Here is an 18365-nt window from a genome sequence, read left to right as displayed (position 1 = left end):
TTATTATCAGTTACATAACGCCATGTGGAATGTGTCTAGCCGATTGCTCCACACGAAGCTCCGTGCCATCTTGGCCACAGTCCTGGCCTGTCTTCTCTGTGCGTCTGCGAGCAGCGGAGCCTTGGGATTACTCAGACTGGATCGTGTGCGGAGCTCACAGATCCTTGAGAGATCTGGACACAATCCACATCATCAGTGAGCTCCTCTGGCAGTCGAGACTACGTTAGCTGTGTCGTATAGACCGGATGCCCAGCCACCGCATGCCCAAGCAGCTTCCGTTTAGGGGGGGGGGGGCGCTAAACGGGCGCGGCACGAGCTAGAGAAGAGATGGAGCTGATGCTGTACAGGAGGATGTGGAGCTGAGTGGACATTCCGATGACCGGTACGAGCGGTGTCAAGATCGACCTCTGCGGAGGAGGCTCGGGAAGGACGCTGCTACTGGGCAATTGGGAGGCAGTCGCCCACCAATAAACAGTGCGGGGCGGAGGAGCGACGCTCACAACAACGAGCAAAACAGCAGGTGGCTAAACGACGGCAAGGTGAAACAGTGGGGAGCACAGGTGGTGCACCTGCCCGTTATCTCAGCCAGTCAACCCACGGCACCTGCCGGGTCTGTCACGTGACCTCCTCGTGTTCGTAGCGAGCCTTGCACACTTCACGTGACGAGATCGAAGTGCACCTAGCCTGGCACAAGGGCTGTGGTGACGTCGCCACCACTTAGTGGCAAATTGCGGCTGTTGATGTCTAGGATGTGTTATGTAAGCGGCGTATGTGTTACGTAATCGTGTGTGTGTACCAGCGTGCGTGTCGACTCAGCCTCAAATGAGTACCTGATGCGGTGTGTAAACATCGCCACTAGGGAGACAAAGGCGGCCGGGCGTGGTGCTGGCCATCCACCTCATCGTGTGCCGTGCCGCCTTCATAGGTGCTCGCTAACAACACTTGCTCCTACAGTCTGTTAGGCTACACGGGGGATCTTTGTGTGCGTACCAGTGTGTGTGTGTGTGCCAGTGTGTGTGCCAGTGTGTGTGTGTACCAGTGTGTATGTGTGTACCAGTGTGTATGTGTGTACCAGTGTGTATGGGTGTACCAGTGTGTGTGTGTGTACCAGTGTGTGTGTGTGTACCAGTGTGTGTGTGTACCAGTGTGTGTGTGTGTACCAGTGTGTGTGAAAGTTGCAAGCGAGAGTTTCATCATCGCTTGCGGCTGGGATTGGCATCGTCCCCGACTCCTCCTGATGTCGAGGGTAAATGGGCGAGGTTTAGAACTGTGACTCATGCAGCTGCAATGGCTGCTTTGGGTACGCGGTCCAGACCTCCCCAGAGACCCTGGCTGACAGAGGAGGTGTTCAGGATGGTTGAGAAAAAGCGACAGGCCCACTGTCATCGGCTACAGAATCCCACGTCAGAGAATGAGGAGGCTTACCGCAGCCTTCGCTCGGATGTTCGGAGAGCCGTGAGGCGCTGCAAGGATGGGTGGTGGTCGCCGGTTGCTGAGGAGATGGAGTCTGCCTCAGTGGCCCGTGATCACAAATCTCTATTTAACTCCATCAAAAAAGTAACCTGCAGCGCCACACCTATTACCATAATTAGGGGAAAAAACGGTGATCCAATCTCCGACCCCCAGCAACAGGTTTGCAGATTTGCTGAGCATTTCTGTGAGGTCCTGGGGGAGGGAAAACCCCTCAGCCAGGAAAACATCGTGGCACAAAGTGAGGATGACCCTGCTGAGGCTGCGGTGCCTCAAATATTGGAAGAAGTCACCCCCTGTAAGTGGCTGGCTGAGGTGCCATCTGTTGAGGAAGTACTGAAGGCGATCCGGAGTCTGAGACCAGGAAAGGCAGCGGGCAGAGATGATCTCCCAAGCGAGGTGCTGAGGGAGGGTGGCGTTTGTGCACAGACTGCCCTATATGACATCATAACAACGGTCTGGACCACTGGACGGGTTCCGCAGGATTGGAAGGATGCCCTGGTGGTCCCCCTTTTTAAGAAGGGGGACCGCACAGAATGTAACAACTACAGGGGCATCTCACTCCTCAGTGTGCCGGGAAAGGTCCTGGCAAGGATTATTCAGCATCGCCTTGCCAGGCACGCTGAGGAGAGGCTTGCGGAGCCCCAATGCGGTTTCAGGAAAGGGCGGTCCTGCACAGATGCCATATTTTCTGTCCGTCTGCTACAGCAGAGGTGTAGGGAGTTCCAACAAGACCTACATCTCTGCTTTATTGACCTGGTCAAGGCCTATGATACCATCAGTAGGCCTGGGCTCTGGGTTGTTCTTCGTGCTTTTGGAGTACCTGACCCTCTGCTCACGATCATTAAGGACCTTCATGATGGTGAGCGAGCCCGGGTAAAACTACGTGGCCGGGAGTCAGAGCCATTCCCTGTACACCTTGGGGTGCGACAGGGATGTCCTCTGGCTCCCACATTATTTAACATCTATTTTGACCACGTAGTTCGTGAAGCCTTCAATAGCTGTACCGGGGGAATCTCCATATGATACAGATATAATGGGAGGCTGATCGATGCCCGGGTGCGGTCAAGGGATGGCTCCCAATTGCTCAACCACTTTATGTATGCCGATGATTTGGTAATAGCTGCTCATTCAAAGGAGGAGTTGGAGCCGCTGCTGCTGAGACTGGAGCGTGCCACTAAGAGGTGGGGCCTTACCATCAGCCCCACCAAAACTAAGCACCTGCCTGGGTATTTTGTACCATCGGACACTTCACCCCCACAACTCCCAATCGGTGATGGGGCAGTTGTGGAGAGAGTGGAGAGTTTCCCATTCCTGGGCAGTGTGCTTATGACTGGCTCCAGTTTAACAGCAGAGGTCTCACTCCGAATCAGTCGAGCGGCAATATCTTTTCATCGGTTGCGTAGCGCTGTGTGGAAGCTACCTGGTCTGTCGCTCCGCACTAAGCTTCAGGTCTTCTCGGCCACGGTCATTCCCTCCCTTCTCTACGCTTGCGAAACGTGGACCCCCCTAATGGAACATCTTCGCCGGTTAGAACCATTTAGGCTGGCCTGCCTACGATCCATCCTGGGTTTAACCAGACTGGATTGTGTGAGGAGCTCACAAATCCTTGAAAGATCTGGGCAAGGTCCCATCGGTGAGCTCCTCCGGCGGGGAAGGCTGCAATGGCTGGGTCATGTAGCCCGCATGCCCAGCCACCGCATGCCGAACAGCTTTTGTTCGGCCGGATCGAGAGGGTTAAGCGGGCGCGGCACGGGCTAGAGAAAAGATGGAGTGATGTGGTACAGGAGGACGTGGAGCTGAGTGGACTTGCCGATGACTGGTACCAGCGGTGTCAAGATCGGCCTCTGTGGAGGAGGCTCGTGAAGGACGCTACTGGGCCGTTGGAGGCAGTCGCCCTCCAACAACAACGGAGGGCGGAGGAGCGACGCTCACAACAACGAGCGGAGCGCCGGGTGGTTAAAGCACAGCAGGTTGGCACAGTAGGGGGCACAGGTGGTGCATCAGCCAGTCATCTTAGTCAGTCGACCTGTGGCACCTGCTGGGTCTGCCCCGTGACCTCCTGCCAGCGGGCGTTCGACACTTCACGTGGCCTCAGGGTGCACATAGCCTGGCACAAGCATCGTGGTGACGTCACCGCCACTTAGTGGCGAATGGCGGTTGTTGTTGTTGTTGTTGTGTGTGTACCAGTGTGTGTATGTGTGTACCAGTGTTTGTGTGTGTACCAGTGTGTGTATGTGTGTACCAGTGTGTATGTGTGTACCAGTGTGTCTGTGTGTACCAGTGTGTCTGTGTGTACCAGTGTGTGTGTGTACCAGTGTGTCTGTGTGTCCCCTTATCCCTCACCCCTAACCGCTCAGCTCGACCCCCTCAGCACAAGGCGCACAGCGTCACGAGGGAGACCTCCACTCCCCGTCGCAACCCAACTCCCATCCTGCATTATTGATGTGCGAGAGGGGGTTAGGAATGGGGGTGTGAGGGGGTGGAGGTTGTGGAGTGTGAGGGGGTTGGGGTGCTTTAGGGGGTAGGTGTGGTTGGTAGGTGAGGGGGCGTGAGGGGGTTGCAGCTGGCAATTCAAGGGGGGTATCGGAGTGTAGATGAATTCCCGGAGAGTACCCCCATGCATGCGTGGGGACATCATTGTAACATCGCCAGAAGTCGTGTACACGCACCCACTTGCTGTTCCGATCTCTGGTGCTCGTCTCTCTCTCTACCTGAGCCAAGGAGGGTTTAGCAGTTTCACTGATCTCTGCGTGATCCACCAATTCTCGTCTCCAGAACGCCGCGACCATCGCCACCGCCGTCACGGTGAGCGGAGTGACGTCGTGCGTGGGGGTCCCCGTGGTGGGGGGGGGGGGGTCATCCCCTTCTCTACCCCCCTCACTAACCCCTAGTGCGACATCCGGGGCATTCGCAGTGGGGTCCCCGTTACAAAGGGACCCCCCCGTGTGAAATCCTCCCCCGTGGAGAGGATGGGGGAGCGGGAGGGGGCTCTAATGCGGGGGGGGGGCTGCGATGGGTGCCGAGAGAGGGGGCTCACAATAAAACGGTGAGCAGGGAGTGGATGCGCAGCGCTTAGCGCCACGCCACGAATCCGGCGAACCGAGCTGTGTTCCCGTTCATGGCCAACACCGGATGACGAGCATATGAACCGATTCTGGGCCTCCCTTAGGTCAACTCAGCCTCAAATGAGCACCTGGTGCCGTGTGTGTAAACATCGTCACTGGGGAGACAAAGGCGGAACGGCGTGGTGCTGACGACCTACCCCCTCGTGTGTCGTATCGGCCTATATGCAGGATCTTTGTGCGTTGTATTTGGACACCCCGCCACCTGCCCCCACCCCCCTCCCCGACTTCCCCCCCCCCCCCCCAAAGGGCCCCCTGTATCCCATTTTAATCGTGAACCGCCTCAATGAATCCCCGTGATGTGCCAGAAATCAGCCGCTTGGCGCGCACCACGTGGGGCGATAGCGCCCCCTCGTGGTGCGATTCGGCCCCGCACTGCTGGGGAGAGATTTCCTGGTGGTGGAGGTGGTGATGGCAGGCGAGGATGATCATCACACACCCTCCTACATCGTCTACACCACAATCACCCTCTCCATCACCCTCTCCATCACGCCCTCCATCATTCCTTCCACCGAGGTTGGGGTCGGAGGTCGTGGTGATAGTGGGTGACCCATGCCCCCCCCCCTCCGCCCAAGCCCCACCTCTCGGCACTGCTGGTTCTCCCTCTCCCGCTGCTCCAGCATTAGCTGGAGACGAGAGATCTGCGCGTCCGCGTCCGCCAGCTGGTGCCGCGCCCGTTCCTCCCCCTCGGTGGTGCCGCCGTCCCCCTCGTCGCAGAGGGGGTCCACGCCGACCCCCGAGGACCCCCCTCCGGAGCGAACCCCTCCCCCCTCCTGGATCATGTCGAGCAGCTTGCGGATGGATTCGTCGCGCGATCCCAGGGTCTGCTTCTGCGTCTCGATTCGCAGCTCCATCTCCTCCAGGGTCTGACGCAGCAGGTAGAGCTCCTTGGCCTGGCGCTCGTGCTCGGCTCGCAGCCTCTGCACGCTCTCCTCCGAGGGCAGGTCCCCCGCGCTGGGGCCAGGCAGTCACGGACGGCAGTGGCAGTCACACGCAGGCGCAGGGAGTCACGGAAGGGGGGGGCAGTCGTGACAGGAGGGGAGAAGACGGGGGAGTTGGTCACGTGGGGAAATCACGGAGGCGGTCACGGGGAGTTGGTCACGTGGGGAAATCACGGAGGCGGTCACGGGGGAGTTGGTCACGTGGGGAAATCACGGAGGCGGTGGCAGTCACGGGAGAGTTGGTCACGTGGGGAAATCACGGAGGCGGTGGCAGTCACGGGAGAGTTGGTCACGTGGGGAAATCACGGAGGCGGTGGCAGTCACGGGAGAGTTGGTCACGTGGGGAAATCACGGAGGCGGTGGCAGTCACGGGGGAAAGGCTGGCGGTCACATTGGGGAGGCAGGGGCAGGGGGAGACGTTACGGCGAGTGCTGGTGGGGTGGCATTGGTGGGGAGCCGACAGGTGCATCGTTGTGTCCAGGTGCAGTCCGCTGCGTCCGTATGGTTTCAGGTGCGACCACGCGTGGCCAGGTACTCTCAAGAGCTCACAGGTGTGTCTGGCGTGTTCACAGGTGTCCAAGCGTGGCATGGGCACGCGTCATCAGATGCTTCCCAGGTGCCTTCACGTCCCGCAGGGGTTCGCAGGTGCGTTAGGATGTGCTCAGGTGCCATGCGTATAAACAAGACAAAGATCCCCCATATAGCCTAAACAGACTTTTGGAGCAAGTGCTGTTAGCGAGCACCAATTGAAGGCTGGCACGGGGCGCGAGGGGGTGGTGGCCAGCACCACACCCGGCCGCCTTTGTCTCCCTATTGGCGATGTTTACACACCGCACCAGGCACTCATTTGCGGCTTAGTCGACCTAGGGGAGGCCCAGCATCGGTTCAGATCATCGTTACAGGTGTTCTTCGTGAGTGGGAATCGAACTCGGGTCGTCGGATTCGTGTCCCTACACCTCCTCCGATGAGCAACGGTTGGCTACGTATGGTGCGAAGTAAGTCCAACACACGCACATTTGTAGCGCGGCGCGCAAACCGCTGCGCCACCGCTCCCTGCATGCATATGCCATGCGTACACAAATACAAAGATCCCCCGTATAGCCTCGCTAGACCGTTGGGGCAAGTGCTGTTAGCGAGCACCTGTGCGTACACACGCACACACACGGCTCGTGTCTCACGCGTTGCGACTGTGTGCCCAGGTGAGTTCGGGGCCTGGGGGGTGGGGGCCAGGTGAGTTCGGGGCCTGGGGGGTGGGGGGTGGGGGGCCAGGTGAGTTCGGGGCCTGGGGGGTGGGGGCCAGGTGAGTCTCACCTCCCGCCGGGACCCGAGCAGCGCGCGCGTCCGTCCGCCGAGAAGAGCGGCGTGAGGTCGCGCGAGCAGCGGAGCTCCTCCTGCAAGGCGTGCACTGTCATCTGCATGGTCTGCGCACACACACACACGGCATCGACATCGTCATCATGTGTGTACAACCACAGCAAGAAGTAACTGCTGAAGTAGTCGTTTCTTGCTGCGGTTGTACACACATGATGACGGACGCTTGTGTTGCGCCCGGAACGTCATGATTTGATTAACTTTATTATTTTTTATTTTTTTACCTACGTGGCTTTACCGAAAGAACCAAAGAGTATGGATCATTGCAGTCACGAAAACTTCAAATCTAGAAGCATCAACATCATCAGGGTCAGCGTCATCAGCGTCACCGTCGACTTCACTGTTATTACCGTCATCATCGTCAGCATCATCATCAGCATCATCGTCACGTGAACAAATCACGTCCAACGCGCACAAATCATAAGACATCAAATCCTTATTCCTCACGCACGCGATTCGCTCCGCGTGTCGCGATCTCTAGAGTCGATTCATTCTTAGTGGATCAACCGATGGATGATGATGCACCGTGCTGGATATGGTGCAGTACCCAGCATTGTACAGCAGATGGCAGTGTTGCGCTGTGCTCAAGTGTTGCTACCTCTGCCCTCTCAGGATTACGAAGGAAGGAGGTCCATTGCCCGAAACGTCGTCTATTTTATACATTTCCTTTTAAGGTCGCAGTGTCGTTGACACGGAATGTGTTGTTTGTGCTTTGCACTACAGCCAAGCAGCAGGAGCATCATCCCCAAACATGAACCCAGCGTCAATGTTACACAAATTTGGTCACACGCAACACGCACATCTACCGGATTATAAGACGCACCCACAAACGTTTGCTCTCACATGCGTGTGTGGGGGAGAGGTGCGTCTTATAATCCGGAGAATATGGTAAACAATATGTAAAGCATCACACGCGCTCATGGTATTGTTTGGGGGAGTCGGCCAAAGCACTCACTGGAGGGACCATCCAGTGCAGGCTCATCCGCCAGCAGGGGCGAGAGCTGGCAATTGCACGGCTGCGCCTTTATCTAGTGTGCACGTGTATTGCATACACAATGCATACACAATGCTTACACAATGCTTACACAATGCATACACGATGCTTCCAGCACTCATGATGATGGGGGTCAGAGTAGGGCGTTGTGTTTATGTGTGTGTGTGGGGTGAAGATGTAGGCTTGTTCTATGTCTCCCGTAGGTCGACTCAGCCTTAAAATTAGAACCTTGAGAAAATGTGTGAACATCTACAGTGGGGAGACAAAGCCGGCCGGGGCAAGGAGGGTGGCCAGGCCACCCCGTCGTGCGCTAATTCGTCCTTAATCGAGACAGCCGCGACAATAACAACAACAATAACAACGATTTACAGACCCCGCAATTAGACAGCAAACTAGCGGCTGGCCGTTAATTGGCCATACTTCACTACCGGCTGCACCACGCCCATGGTTGTCTTTGTGTGACTCATCAGAAGGAAGTCATCTCGAGACGCGGTGACGTTGGTGTCACTGGACTTGCGGACCTCATGGATGGGGGTCCGCGGGTGAGGATGGAGGGGGGGGGTAGTTGGGGTGGTGGGGGGAGACGGGGGGAGGGAGAGTTCGGGGTGGACGAGGTGGTGGAGGGGGTTTCAGGGGTTGGAGATACGGGGACGTTTAAGGGCAGAAGATGTTGGTGGCATTCCGAGGATGGGGGAGGGGGTCAGAGGATGGGAGATGGCGTCACAGGATGGATGATGAGGTGGGAGGTGTTAAGGGCGGGGGGGGGGAGCCGAGGGGATGCTCGCGCTATAATTGGGTCGGGAGAGCGCGCGCAGTGAGCTCTATAAATAGAGGCGAGGGGAGGGGTGCAGAAGAGGGGGGCGGGGGTGGGGGGCACGTGCCAGGGATGTGCAGGACCCCCGGAGGGTCTCTGCGGCCTTTGCGCCTGCGTGTGTCTCCGTGCGTCTCTCTGTACGCGTGTTTACATCTGTGTGTGTGTGTCTTCGTGTGTCTGTAGATGTGACGTTTAGACATCAGCACTGGGGAGACAAAGGCGGTCGGGCGTGGTGCTGCTGGCCACACCGCTTCCTTGTGTGTGCATGCGCGCTGGCCACCCGTCCCTTTGTGTGCTGGCCACCCATCCCTTTGCGTGCCGTGCCGGCCTGCATAGGTGCTTGCTAACAGCGCTTGCCACAACAGTCTAAGGCTACACGGGGGATCTTTGTTGCGTGCGTGTGCGCGTGCCACTGTCATTTGTTCGCGAGCGGGGAATCGAACTCGGATCGCCGGGTTCGTAGCGCAGCGCGCCAACCGCCGTCCCACCGCTCGGTGCGATGGCGCGGCCTTGACGGCCGCTACTCCCTGGCAGCGCTCGCCCCAAGGATCTGTGCGGGCTATCTGGGTGGGGGATCTCTGCCTCTGATCCACACTCTCCGTGCTCACCTGGTGCTCGTCCTGAGCCACCCGTAGCTGCTCGCGGAGCATCGCGATGCGAGCCGCCTCCTCCTTGCGCAGCGCTCTCTCCCGCTTCAGCTCGGGGCTCCAGAACGTCTTGATGGAGTTCATGGAGGAGCCCAGCTTGTTGTCCTTGGCGTCCAGCTCTCGTCTCAGAGCCTCGTTCTCGCACAGCAGCTCCTTCAGCTGGCCCTGCGCACCCGGCCGGACCACGTGCTGCTGCTGCTGCTGCTGGTGGTGGTGGTGCATGGACAGTCCCAGTCCTCCGGGTCCCGCGAGCTCCCCAAGGGCTGCGTGCAGAGCTTCCACCTGCACACGGAGATCGTGTTATAAACAAGTTTTGCTGGCTGGAGGGAGGGAGGGACTGTCACGTGCAAGGGACGTGGGGACTGCTGGTGATTATTCTCATCATTCGCCTGGCCTGGAACGGTGTAGGTGAGGGTTGGTGGATCACCGCACAGATGATGTAAAAGTCCCTTCCAGCGGGCGTCGAGGAGGTACCGTACCCTGGCTCGCCAGGAGAAGGCAGTGCAGCAATTGAACTAATCGTCATCTGTTTATATCTGTACGGGGATTGAGTATTGCCCCCTTGCACACGTGTGTCTTCTCCGAGTGCTCTGGTTTCCTCCCACTTGTTTCATAAAAACTCAACAATATTTGGATGAGTGGGCACCAGGCCCACTCACCCACCCCTGTCCCACCCACACACACCCGGCCCACTCACCCTCACCTATCCCACCCACACACACCCAGCCCACTCACCCTCACCTGTCCCACACACACCCAGACCACTCACCCTCACCTGTCCCACCCACACACACCCAGCCCCCTCACTCTCACCTGTCCCACCCACACACACCCAGCCCACTCACCCTCACCTGTCCCACCCACACACACCCAGCCCCTTCACTCTCACCTGTCCCACCCACACACACCCAGCCCACTCACCCTCACCTGTCCCACCCACACACACCCAGCCCACTCACCCTCACCTGTCCCACCCACACACACGCAGCCCCCTCACCCTCACCTGTTCCACCCACACACACCCAGCCCACTCACCCTCACCTGTCTCACCACACACACCCAGACCACTCACCCTCACCTGTGCCACCCACACACACCCAGCCCCATCACCCTCACCTGTCCCACCCACACACACCCAGCCCACTCACCCTCACCTGTCCCACCCACACACACCCAGCCCACTCACCCTCACCTGTCCCACCCACACACACCCAGCCCACTCACCCTCACCTGTCCCACCACACACACCTGGCTCGCATCTGGCCCACCTGCCCGCTGGCCGCCGCGATGTTGGGGCTGCTGCCCATGGTGGTGACGCGGCCGCCGTACGAGAGGCGCGCCTGGAGCGCTCCGGGCCCTCGGCCCAGCGTCACGACGCTCTTCACGGGCAACGGCGAAGCGTGCAGGCCCGTCATGTCGTGTTCGCCCAGGTACATGGGCCCCGAGGTGGCGTAGGCCGCGTTGAGCGACTGGATGTTCTCCATGGAGAGGGTGCGGCCCGAGCCCGCCCCGTCCCCAGTGCTCCCCGCGCGGCGGTGGCCGAGGCGGGGAGACCGCGGCAGCCGCGGGGAGCGCGCCGGGCTCTGCCCCAGAGAACGCCCGCTGCCGAACATGGCTCCGCCGAGTCCCGTGGAGAGTCCCGTGGAGAGTCCCGTGAAGGGTCCCGTGGAGAGTCTCGTGGAGAGTCACGTGGAGAGTCCCGTGGAGAGTCCCGTGGAGAGTCCCGTGAAGGGTCCCGTGGAGAGTCCCGTGGAGAGTCACGTGGAGAGTCCAGTGGAGAGTCTCGTGGAGGGTCCCGTGGAGAGTCTCGTGGAGGGTCCCGTGAAGAGTCCCGTGGAGAGTCACGTGGAGGGTCCCGTGAAGACTCCCGTGGAGAGTCTCGTGGAGAGTCCCGTGGAGAGTCACGTGGAGAGTTCCGTGGAGAGTCACGTGGAGGGTCCCGTGAAGGGTCCCGTGGAAGGTCCCGTGGAGGGTCCGGTGAAGAATCCCGTGGAGAGTCTCCTGGAGAGTCTCCTGAAGAGTCCCGTGGAGAGTCCCGTGGAGAGTCCCGTGGAGGGTCCGGTGAAGAATCCCGTGGAGAGTCTCGTGGAGAGTCCCGTGGAGAGTCACGTGGAGGGTCCCGTGGAGGGTCCCGTGAAGAGTCCCGTGGAGGGTCCCGTGGAGGGTCCCGTGGAGGGTCCCGTGAAGAGTCCCGTGGAGAGTCACGTGGAGAGTCTCGTGGAGGGTCCCGTGAAGAGTCTCGTGGAGAGTCCCGTGGAGAGTCCCGTGGAGAATCCCGTGAAGAGTCCCGTGGAGGGTCCCGTGGAGAGTCACGTGGCGAGTCCTGCCCAATTCCTTTTCCTGCTGCTGCTCTTACAGCTGATCCTGCTTTGTCGATCCTTATCGCCTCCTGCTGCTGCTCCTGCTGCTCCTGCTCCTCCTGCTGCTCTTCCTGCTGCTCCTCCTGCTGCTCCTACTACGGCCTCTGCTCCTCCTGCCGTTACTGCTGCAGCCGCTCTTCCCGGCGCTACTTCTCGTGTTGCTGCACTTCTACTCTTCCCGCTGCTGATAATGCTGCAGACGCTGCTGCAACTCCTCCTGCTGCTGCCGCTGCTGCTACTCCTGCTGCTGCTGCAACTCCTCCTGCTGCTGCCGCTGCTGCAACTCCTCCTGCTGCTCTTCCTATATTGCCGCTGCTTGTTTATCTTACTTCTGCAACTGTTGCTGTACCTGATGTTACTGAACCCTTCCTGCTGCTGCTTCCCCTCCTGTTGCTCCAACTGCTGCTTCTCTCGCTGCTTTTTCGAGCTCCTCTTCGAACTGCCTCTGCTCCTGATTACCCTGCTGCTGCTGATGCTGCTGCTTCTCTTCCTCCTCCTGCAAATGCTCCCCCTGCTCCTCCTGCTGCTCTTCCTCCTGCTCCCTCTGCTCCCACTCCGCCCCTTCTCCCGCTGCGTCTCCTGCTACTGAAGCCGGAGCCTCGCACCCGCACACCTCACGGGCCGGGGGAGCGCCGGGTGTGGCGCGCCGGGAGGTCGCGGCGCGGGGTCGCGGTCATCCCTGCTCAGCACGCACACACGTACACACACACACACACGCACACACAGGCACACACACGCACACACGCACACACACACGCACACACACACAGGCACACACACAGGCACACACAGGCACACACACGCACATACAGGCACGCACACACAGGCACGCACACACAGGCACACAGGCACACACAGGCACGCACAGGCACACACACACATACGCACACACGCACACACACAAGCACACACGAAGATAAAGACAAAGATCCCCCGTATAGCCTTAACAGACTGTAGGGGCAAGTGCTGTTAGCGAGCACCTATGAAGGCCGGAACGGTACACGAGGGGGTGGGTGGCCAGCACCACGCCCGACCGCCTTTGTCTCCCTAGTGGCAATGTTTACACACCGCACCAGGTACTCATTTGAGGCTGAGTCGACCTAGGGGAGGCCCGGGACCGGTTCAGATAATCGTCACTTGGTGTTGGCCGTGTGCGGGAATCGAACCCGGGTCGCCAGGTTCATAGCGCAGCGCGCTATCGCTCCCAACACACGCGCGATAATCATCAACAAATATGGATATCGTCATCAGCTACATGTTCAATCCACTGCTGGATCAAAGTCTCCCCAATCCGCCGCTATGCCTCACGATGCTGCGATACAACAATCCACTCAGCACCCGCACGCACACCAATGTCAGCGCCCGGCGCTACATCATTATTATAATACTTACTACGCATTACTGCATTATTACTGCTTCACGACATTGCTGCAGACATAAATCGTCACGTTCGTTCACGTGACAACTTTATTAATTTGCTGTGTCGTTCGGAGAGGGGGGAGAGTTACGACAAACATTTTATTTACGATATCTGACCCAAACAAAAATGATTAATCAATCAGTTATTCACGCATTTCGACGCGAAGAAGAGATTGATTAAAAGTCACGGCCTGCCGGAAACCGATATCACGTAACCCATCCAGCGGTGGATCGATCATGGCTATGATGATGATGGAACTAATCAATACATTGCCCCCTCCAAAACCGATTCGCTGTGTTCAGCACTGCCACAGAGACAGTGGGGGTCAGGAAGGCGCGGGGGATATACGCGATGTCGTCGGGATGGGGGGTCGACAAGGATTGACAGAGCGAGTGGGTTGGGTGGGTGAGGGGAGTTGACTGGACCCCCCCCCCGCCGCCCCCCACGGGCCCCCCTCAGCCTGTGCCTCCATCATCCCCGCGCTCAAGGGCGTCCAGGCCACGCGTTGAGGTCAACGGCGCGACCCCTTCCCTACACCCCCTCCACCGACCCCACGATGGTGTGCATGCCCCCCATGCCACCCATGCCCCCCCTCCTCCATGGACCGTGTGCTCCCTGCTGGCCCCTCCCCTCCCGCTGGCGCGGTGCCCGCGCGTGAGTGGAGGGGCGCGCGCGCGCGTCCCGTGGTGATGAGCGGCGCTCTCATCGCTATAACGACGCGAGGGCGAGGGGGCATGGGGGAAGAGGGGAGGGAGGGAGGGGGGAGCAGGGAGCATGTCGAGAAGGAGGAAGAGAAGGCGCTTATGGAACAGGACGATGGTGGTGGTGATGATGATGATGAAAAGCGAATGGAGGAGGAGGAAGGAGCATGATGATAGTGACACTGATGAAGAGCGAACAGAAGCCTCCTATTATGTCGGGAAGAAGCAAAGGGAGGGAGGAGAACGAATATCGGAAAGGCTAAGGAGGAGGAAGAAGGATGAGGAAGAGAGAGGCAGAGAGGCATTGAGGAAGCAAGCAGATGATGAGGGTACAGGGGGACGATGATGATGATGATGAGGAATCGTGACGACGAGGTGAGAGGGCGAGTGAGGGGGGAGGAGAGCGATGGAGGGACGGGCGCGCCTCCGACACGCTCCCGTGCCGCGCAGCGCGCGCGCGCTGCCCGCATGCGAATTGCGGTCGCAGCCGCACGGGGACATTCGCCTCGGCGCTCTCCTTTGTCTCGCGCGAAACAAACCGAGCACACAGCACCCCGCGTCCATTACACACCGACAACAAATCATCAACAACAGCAGCAGAGTCTAACATCGCAGCGGAGGGCAGATGATCCACACGGGGCCTTCCGACACATCCCTGCCCCCCTCCCCTCGCAGGCAGCAATCCCCCTCCCTCCGCCCCCTCGCGAGACGCGATGCAGGTGCTCGCGCTCGCGACGATGGTTGTGGTTGATGGTGGTTGTTAGTAATGATGATGATGGTGGTGGTGGTGATGGTGGTGATGATGGTGGTGGTGATGGTGGTGGTGGTGATGGTGGTGATGATGGTGGTGGTGGTGGTGGTGATGGTGGTGGTGATGATGATGGTGGTGGTGGTGGTGATGGTGGTGGTGGTGGTGGTGATGGTGGTGATGGTGGTGGTGGTGATGATGATGGTGGTGGTGGTGATGATGATGGTGGTGGTGATGGTGGTGGTGGGGATGATGGTGGTGGTGGGGATGATGATGATGGTGGTGATGGTGGTGGTGGTGATGGTGGTGGTAGTGATGGTGGTGGTGATGGTGGTGGTGATAGTGGTGGTGATGGTGGTGGTGGTAGTGGTGGTAGTGATGGTTGTGATGGTGGTGATGATGGTGGTGATGGTGGTTATGGTGGTGGTAGTGATGGTGGTGGTGATGGTTATGGTGGTGATGGTGGTGGTAGTGATGGTGATTATGGTGGTTATGGTGGTGATGGTGGTGGTAGTGATGGTTGTGATGGTGGTGATAATGGTGGTGATGGTGGTTATGGTGGTTATGGTGGTGATGGTGGTGGTAGTGATGGTGGTGATGGTGGTGATAATGGTGGTGATGGTGGTTATGGTGGTTATGGTGGTTATGGTGGTGGTAGTGATGGTGGTGATGGTGGTGGTAGTGATGGTGGTGATGGTGGTGATGGTGGTGGTAGTGATGGTGGTGGTAGTGGTGGTAGTGATGGTTGTGGTGGTAGTGATGGTTGTGATGGTGGTGATGGCGGTGGTGATGGTGGTGGTAGTGATGGTTGTGATGGTGGCGATGGTGGTGATGGTGGTGATGGTGGTGGTTGTGATGTTGGTAGTGATGGTGGTGGTAGTGATGGTTGTGATGGTAGTGATGGTAGTGATGGTGGTGATAGTGGTGATGGTGATGGTGGTGATGGTGGTGATGGTGGTGGTTGTAATGGTGGTAGTGATGGTGGTGGTAGTGATGGTTGTGATGGTAGTGATGGTAGTGATGGTGGTGATGGTGGTGATGGTGGTGATGGTGGTGGTTGTAATGGTGGTAGTGATGGTGGTGGTAGTGATGGTAGTGATGGTAGTGATGGTGGTGATAGTGGTGATGGTGATGGTGGTGATGGTGGTAGTGATGGTGGTGATGGTGGTGATGATGGTTTTGGTGGTGATGGTGGTAGTGATGGTGGTGATGGTGGTGATGATGGTGGTAGTGATGGTGGTAGTGATGGTGGTAGTGATGGTGGTGATGGTGGTTATGGTGGTGATGGTGGTGGTAGTGATGGTGGTGGTAGTGATGGTTGTGATGGTTAGTGATGGTAGTGATGGTGGTGATAGTGGTGATGGTGGTAGTGATGGTGGTGATGGTGGTAGTGATGGTGGTGATGGTGGTGATGGTGGTGATGGTGGTAGTGATGGTGGTGATGGTGGTGATGATGGTGGTGATGATGGTGGTGATGGTGGTGATGGTGGTAGTGCTGGTGGTGATGGTGGTGATGGTGGTGATGATGGTAGTGATGGTAGTGATGGTGATGGTGGTGATGGTGGTGATGGTGGTGATGGTGGTAGTGATGGTGGTAGTGATGGTTGTGATGGTGGTTATGGTGTGTTTGTGTGGGTGTGATGGTGGTAGTGATGGTAGTGATGGCGTGGATGGTGGTGATGGTGGTGATGTAGTAGTGATGGTAGTGATGGTAGTGATGGTGATGGTGGTGATGGTGGTGGTGGTGATGGTGGTGATGGTGGTGATGGTGATGGTGGTGATGGTGGTGATGGTGGTGATGGTGGTGTGATAGTAGTGATGGTAGTGATGGTAGTGATGGTGATGGTGGTGATGGTGGTGGTGGTGATGGTGGTGATGGTGGTGATGGTGATGGTGGTGATGGTGGTGATGGTGGTGATGGTGGTGATGATAGTAGTGATGGTAGTGATGGTAGTGATGGTGATGGTGGTGATGGTGGTGGTGGTGATGGTGGTGATGGTGGTGATGGTGATGGTGGTGATGGTGGTGATGGTGATGGTGGTGGTGATGATAGTAGTGATGGTAGTGATGGTAATGGTGGTGATGGTGATGGTGGTGGTGATGATAGTAGTGATGGTAGTGATGGTGATGGTGGTGATGGTGGTGGTGGTGATGGTGATGGTGGTGATGATAGTAGTGATGGTAGTGATGGTGATGGTGGTGATGGTGATGGTGGTGATGGTGGTGATGGTGATGGTGGTGATGATAGTAGTGATGGTAGTGATGGTGATGGTGGTGATGGTGATGGTGGTGATGGTGATGGTGGTGATGATAGTAGTGATGGTAGTGATGGTGGTGATGGTGATGGTGGTGATGGTGATGGTGGTGATGGTGATGGTGGTGATGGTGATGGTGGTGATGATGATGGTGGTGATGGTGATGGTGGTGATGGTGGTGATGGTGATGGTGGTGATGGTGATGGTGGTGATGGTAGTGATGGTGATGGTGGTGATGGTGGTGATGGTGATGGTGGTGATGGTGGTGATGGTGATGGTAGTGATGGTGATGGTGGTGATGGTGGTGATGGTGATGGTGGTGATGGTGGTGATGGTGATGGTGGTGATGGTGGTGATGGTGATGGTGGTGATGGTGGTGATGGTGGTGATAGTAGTGAGGTGGTGATGGTGATGGTGGTGATGGTGATGGTAGTGATGGTGGTGATGGTGATGGTGGTGATGGTGATGGTGGTGATGGTGGTGATGGTGATGGTAGTGATGATAGTAGTGATGGTGGTGATGGTGGTGATGGTGATGGTGGTGATGGTGGTGATGGTGATGGTGGTGATGGTGATGGTGGTGATGGTGATGGTGGTGATGGTGATGGTGGTGATGGTGATGGTGGTGATGATAGTAGTGATGGTAGTGATGGTGGTGATGGTGATGGTGGTGATGGTGATGGTGGTGATGGTGATGGTGGTGATGGTGATGGTGGTGATGGTGATGGTGGTGATGGTGGTGATGGTGATGGTGGTGATGGTGATGGTGGTGATGATGGTGGTGATGGTGGTGATGGTGATGGTGGTGATGGTGGTGATGGTGGTAGTGGTGATGGTGATGGTGGTGATGGTGATGGTGGTGATGGTGATGGTGGTGATGGTGATGGTGGTGATGGTGGTGATGGTGATGGTGGTGATGGTGATGGTGGTGATGGTGGTGATGGTGATGGTGGTGATGGTGATGGTGGTGATAGTAGTGATGGTAGTGATGGTGGTGATGGTGATGGTGGTGATGGTGATGGTAGTGATGGTAGTGATGGTGGTGATGGTGATGGTGGTGATGGTAATGGTGATGGTGGTGATGGTGATGGTGGTGATGGTGGTGATGGTGATGGTGGTGATGGTGGTGATGGTGGTGATGGTGATGGTGGTGATGGTGATGGTGGTGATGGTGATGGTGGTGATGGTGATGATGGTGATGGTGGTGATGGTGGTGATGGTGGTGATGGTGGTGATGGTGATGGTGGTGATGGTAGTGATGGTAGTGATGGTAGTAATGGTGGTGATGGTGATGGTGGTGATGGTGATGGTGGTGATGGTGATGGTGGTGATGGTGGTGATGGTGGTGATGGTGATGGTGGTGGTGGTGATGGTGGTGATGATGGTGATGGTGGTGATGGTGGTGATGGTGATGGTGGTGATGGTGATGGTGGTGATGGTGATGGTGGTGATGGTGATGGTGGTGATGGTGATGGTGGTGATGATGGTGATGGTGATGGTGGTGATGGTGATGGTGGTGA

At 57.7% G+C, this 18365-nt stretch overlaps 1 protein-coding gene across 5 annotated transcripts in view; it reads right to left on the bottom strand.

The window, feature by feature from the left end:
- LOC116942482 (ELKS/Rab6-interacting/CAST family member 1-like) overlaps positions 1-11109 on the bottom strand; it is a 100776-nt gene extending 89667 nt beyond the window's left edge. For all 5 annotated transcript variants that reach the window (XR_004402790.2, XR_004402791.2, XR_004402792.2 and 2 more), the window contains exons 1-4: positions 10631-11109; positions 9324-9644; positions 6848-6957; positions 5177-5549 (exon numbers count right to left, since the gene is read on the bottom strand). Coding sequence is in view for 1 of the 5 variants with exons in the window: in XM_032954472.2 (XP_032810363.2) it covers positions 5177-5549; positions 6848-6957; positions 9324-9644; positions 10631-10975 (1149 nt within the window). In the remaining 4 variants the exon portion in view is untranslated. The remainder of the gene's footprint in view (positions 1-5176; positions 5550-6847; positions 6958-9323; positions 9645-10630) is intronic.
- Between the last annotated feature and the right edge of the window lie 7256 nt (positions 11110-18365).

The sequence above is a fragment of the Petromyzon marinus genome, chromosome 14 (genome assembly GCF_048934315.1).
Source record: "Petromyzon marinus isolate PM22_M1 ecotype Great Lakes invasive population chromosome 14, UKy_Petmar_22M1.pri1.0, whole genome shotgun sequence".
In the NCBI taxonomy this organism is placed as follows: Eukaryota; Metazoa; Chordata; class Hyperoartia; order Petromyzontiformes; family Petromyzontidae; genus Petromyzon; species Petromyzon marinus.
The sequence above is the reverse complement of the archived record's forward strand: the minus strand, read 5'-3'. Positions and strand labels throughout refer to the sequence as shown.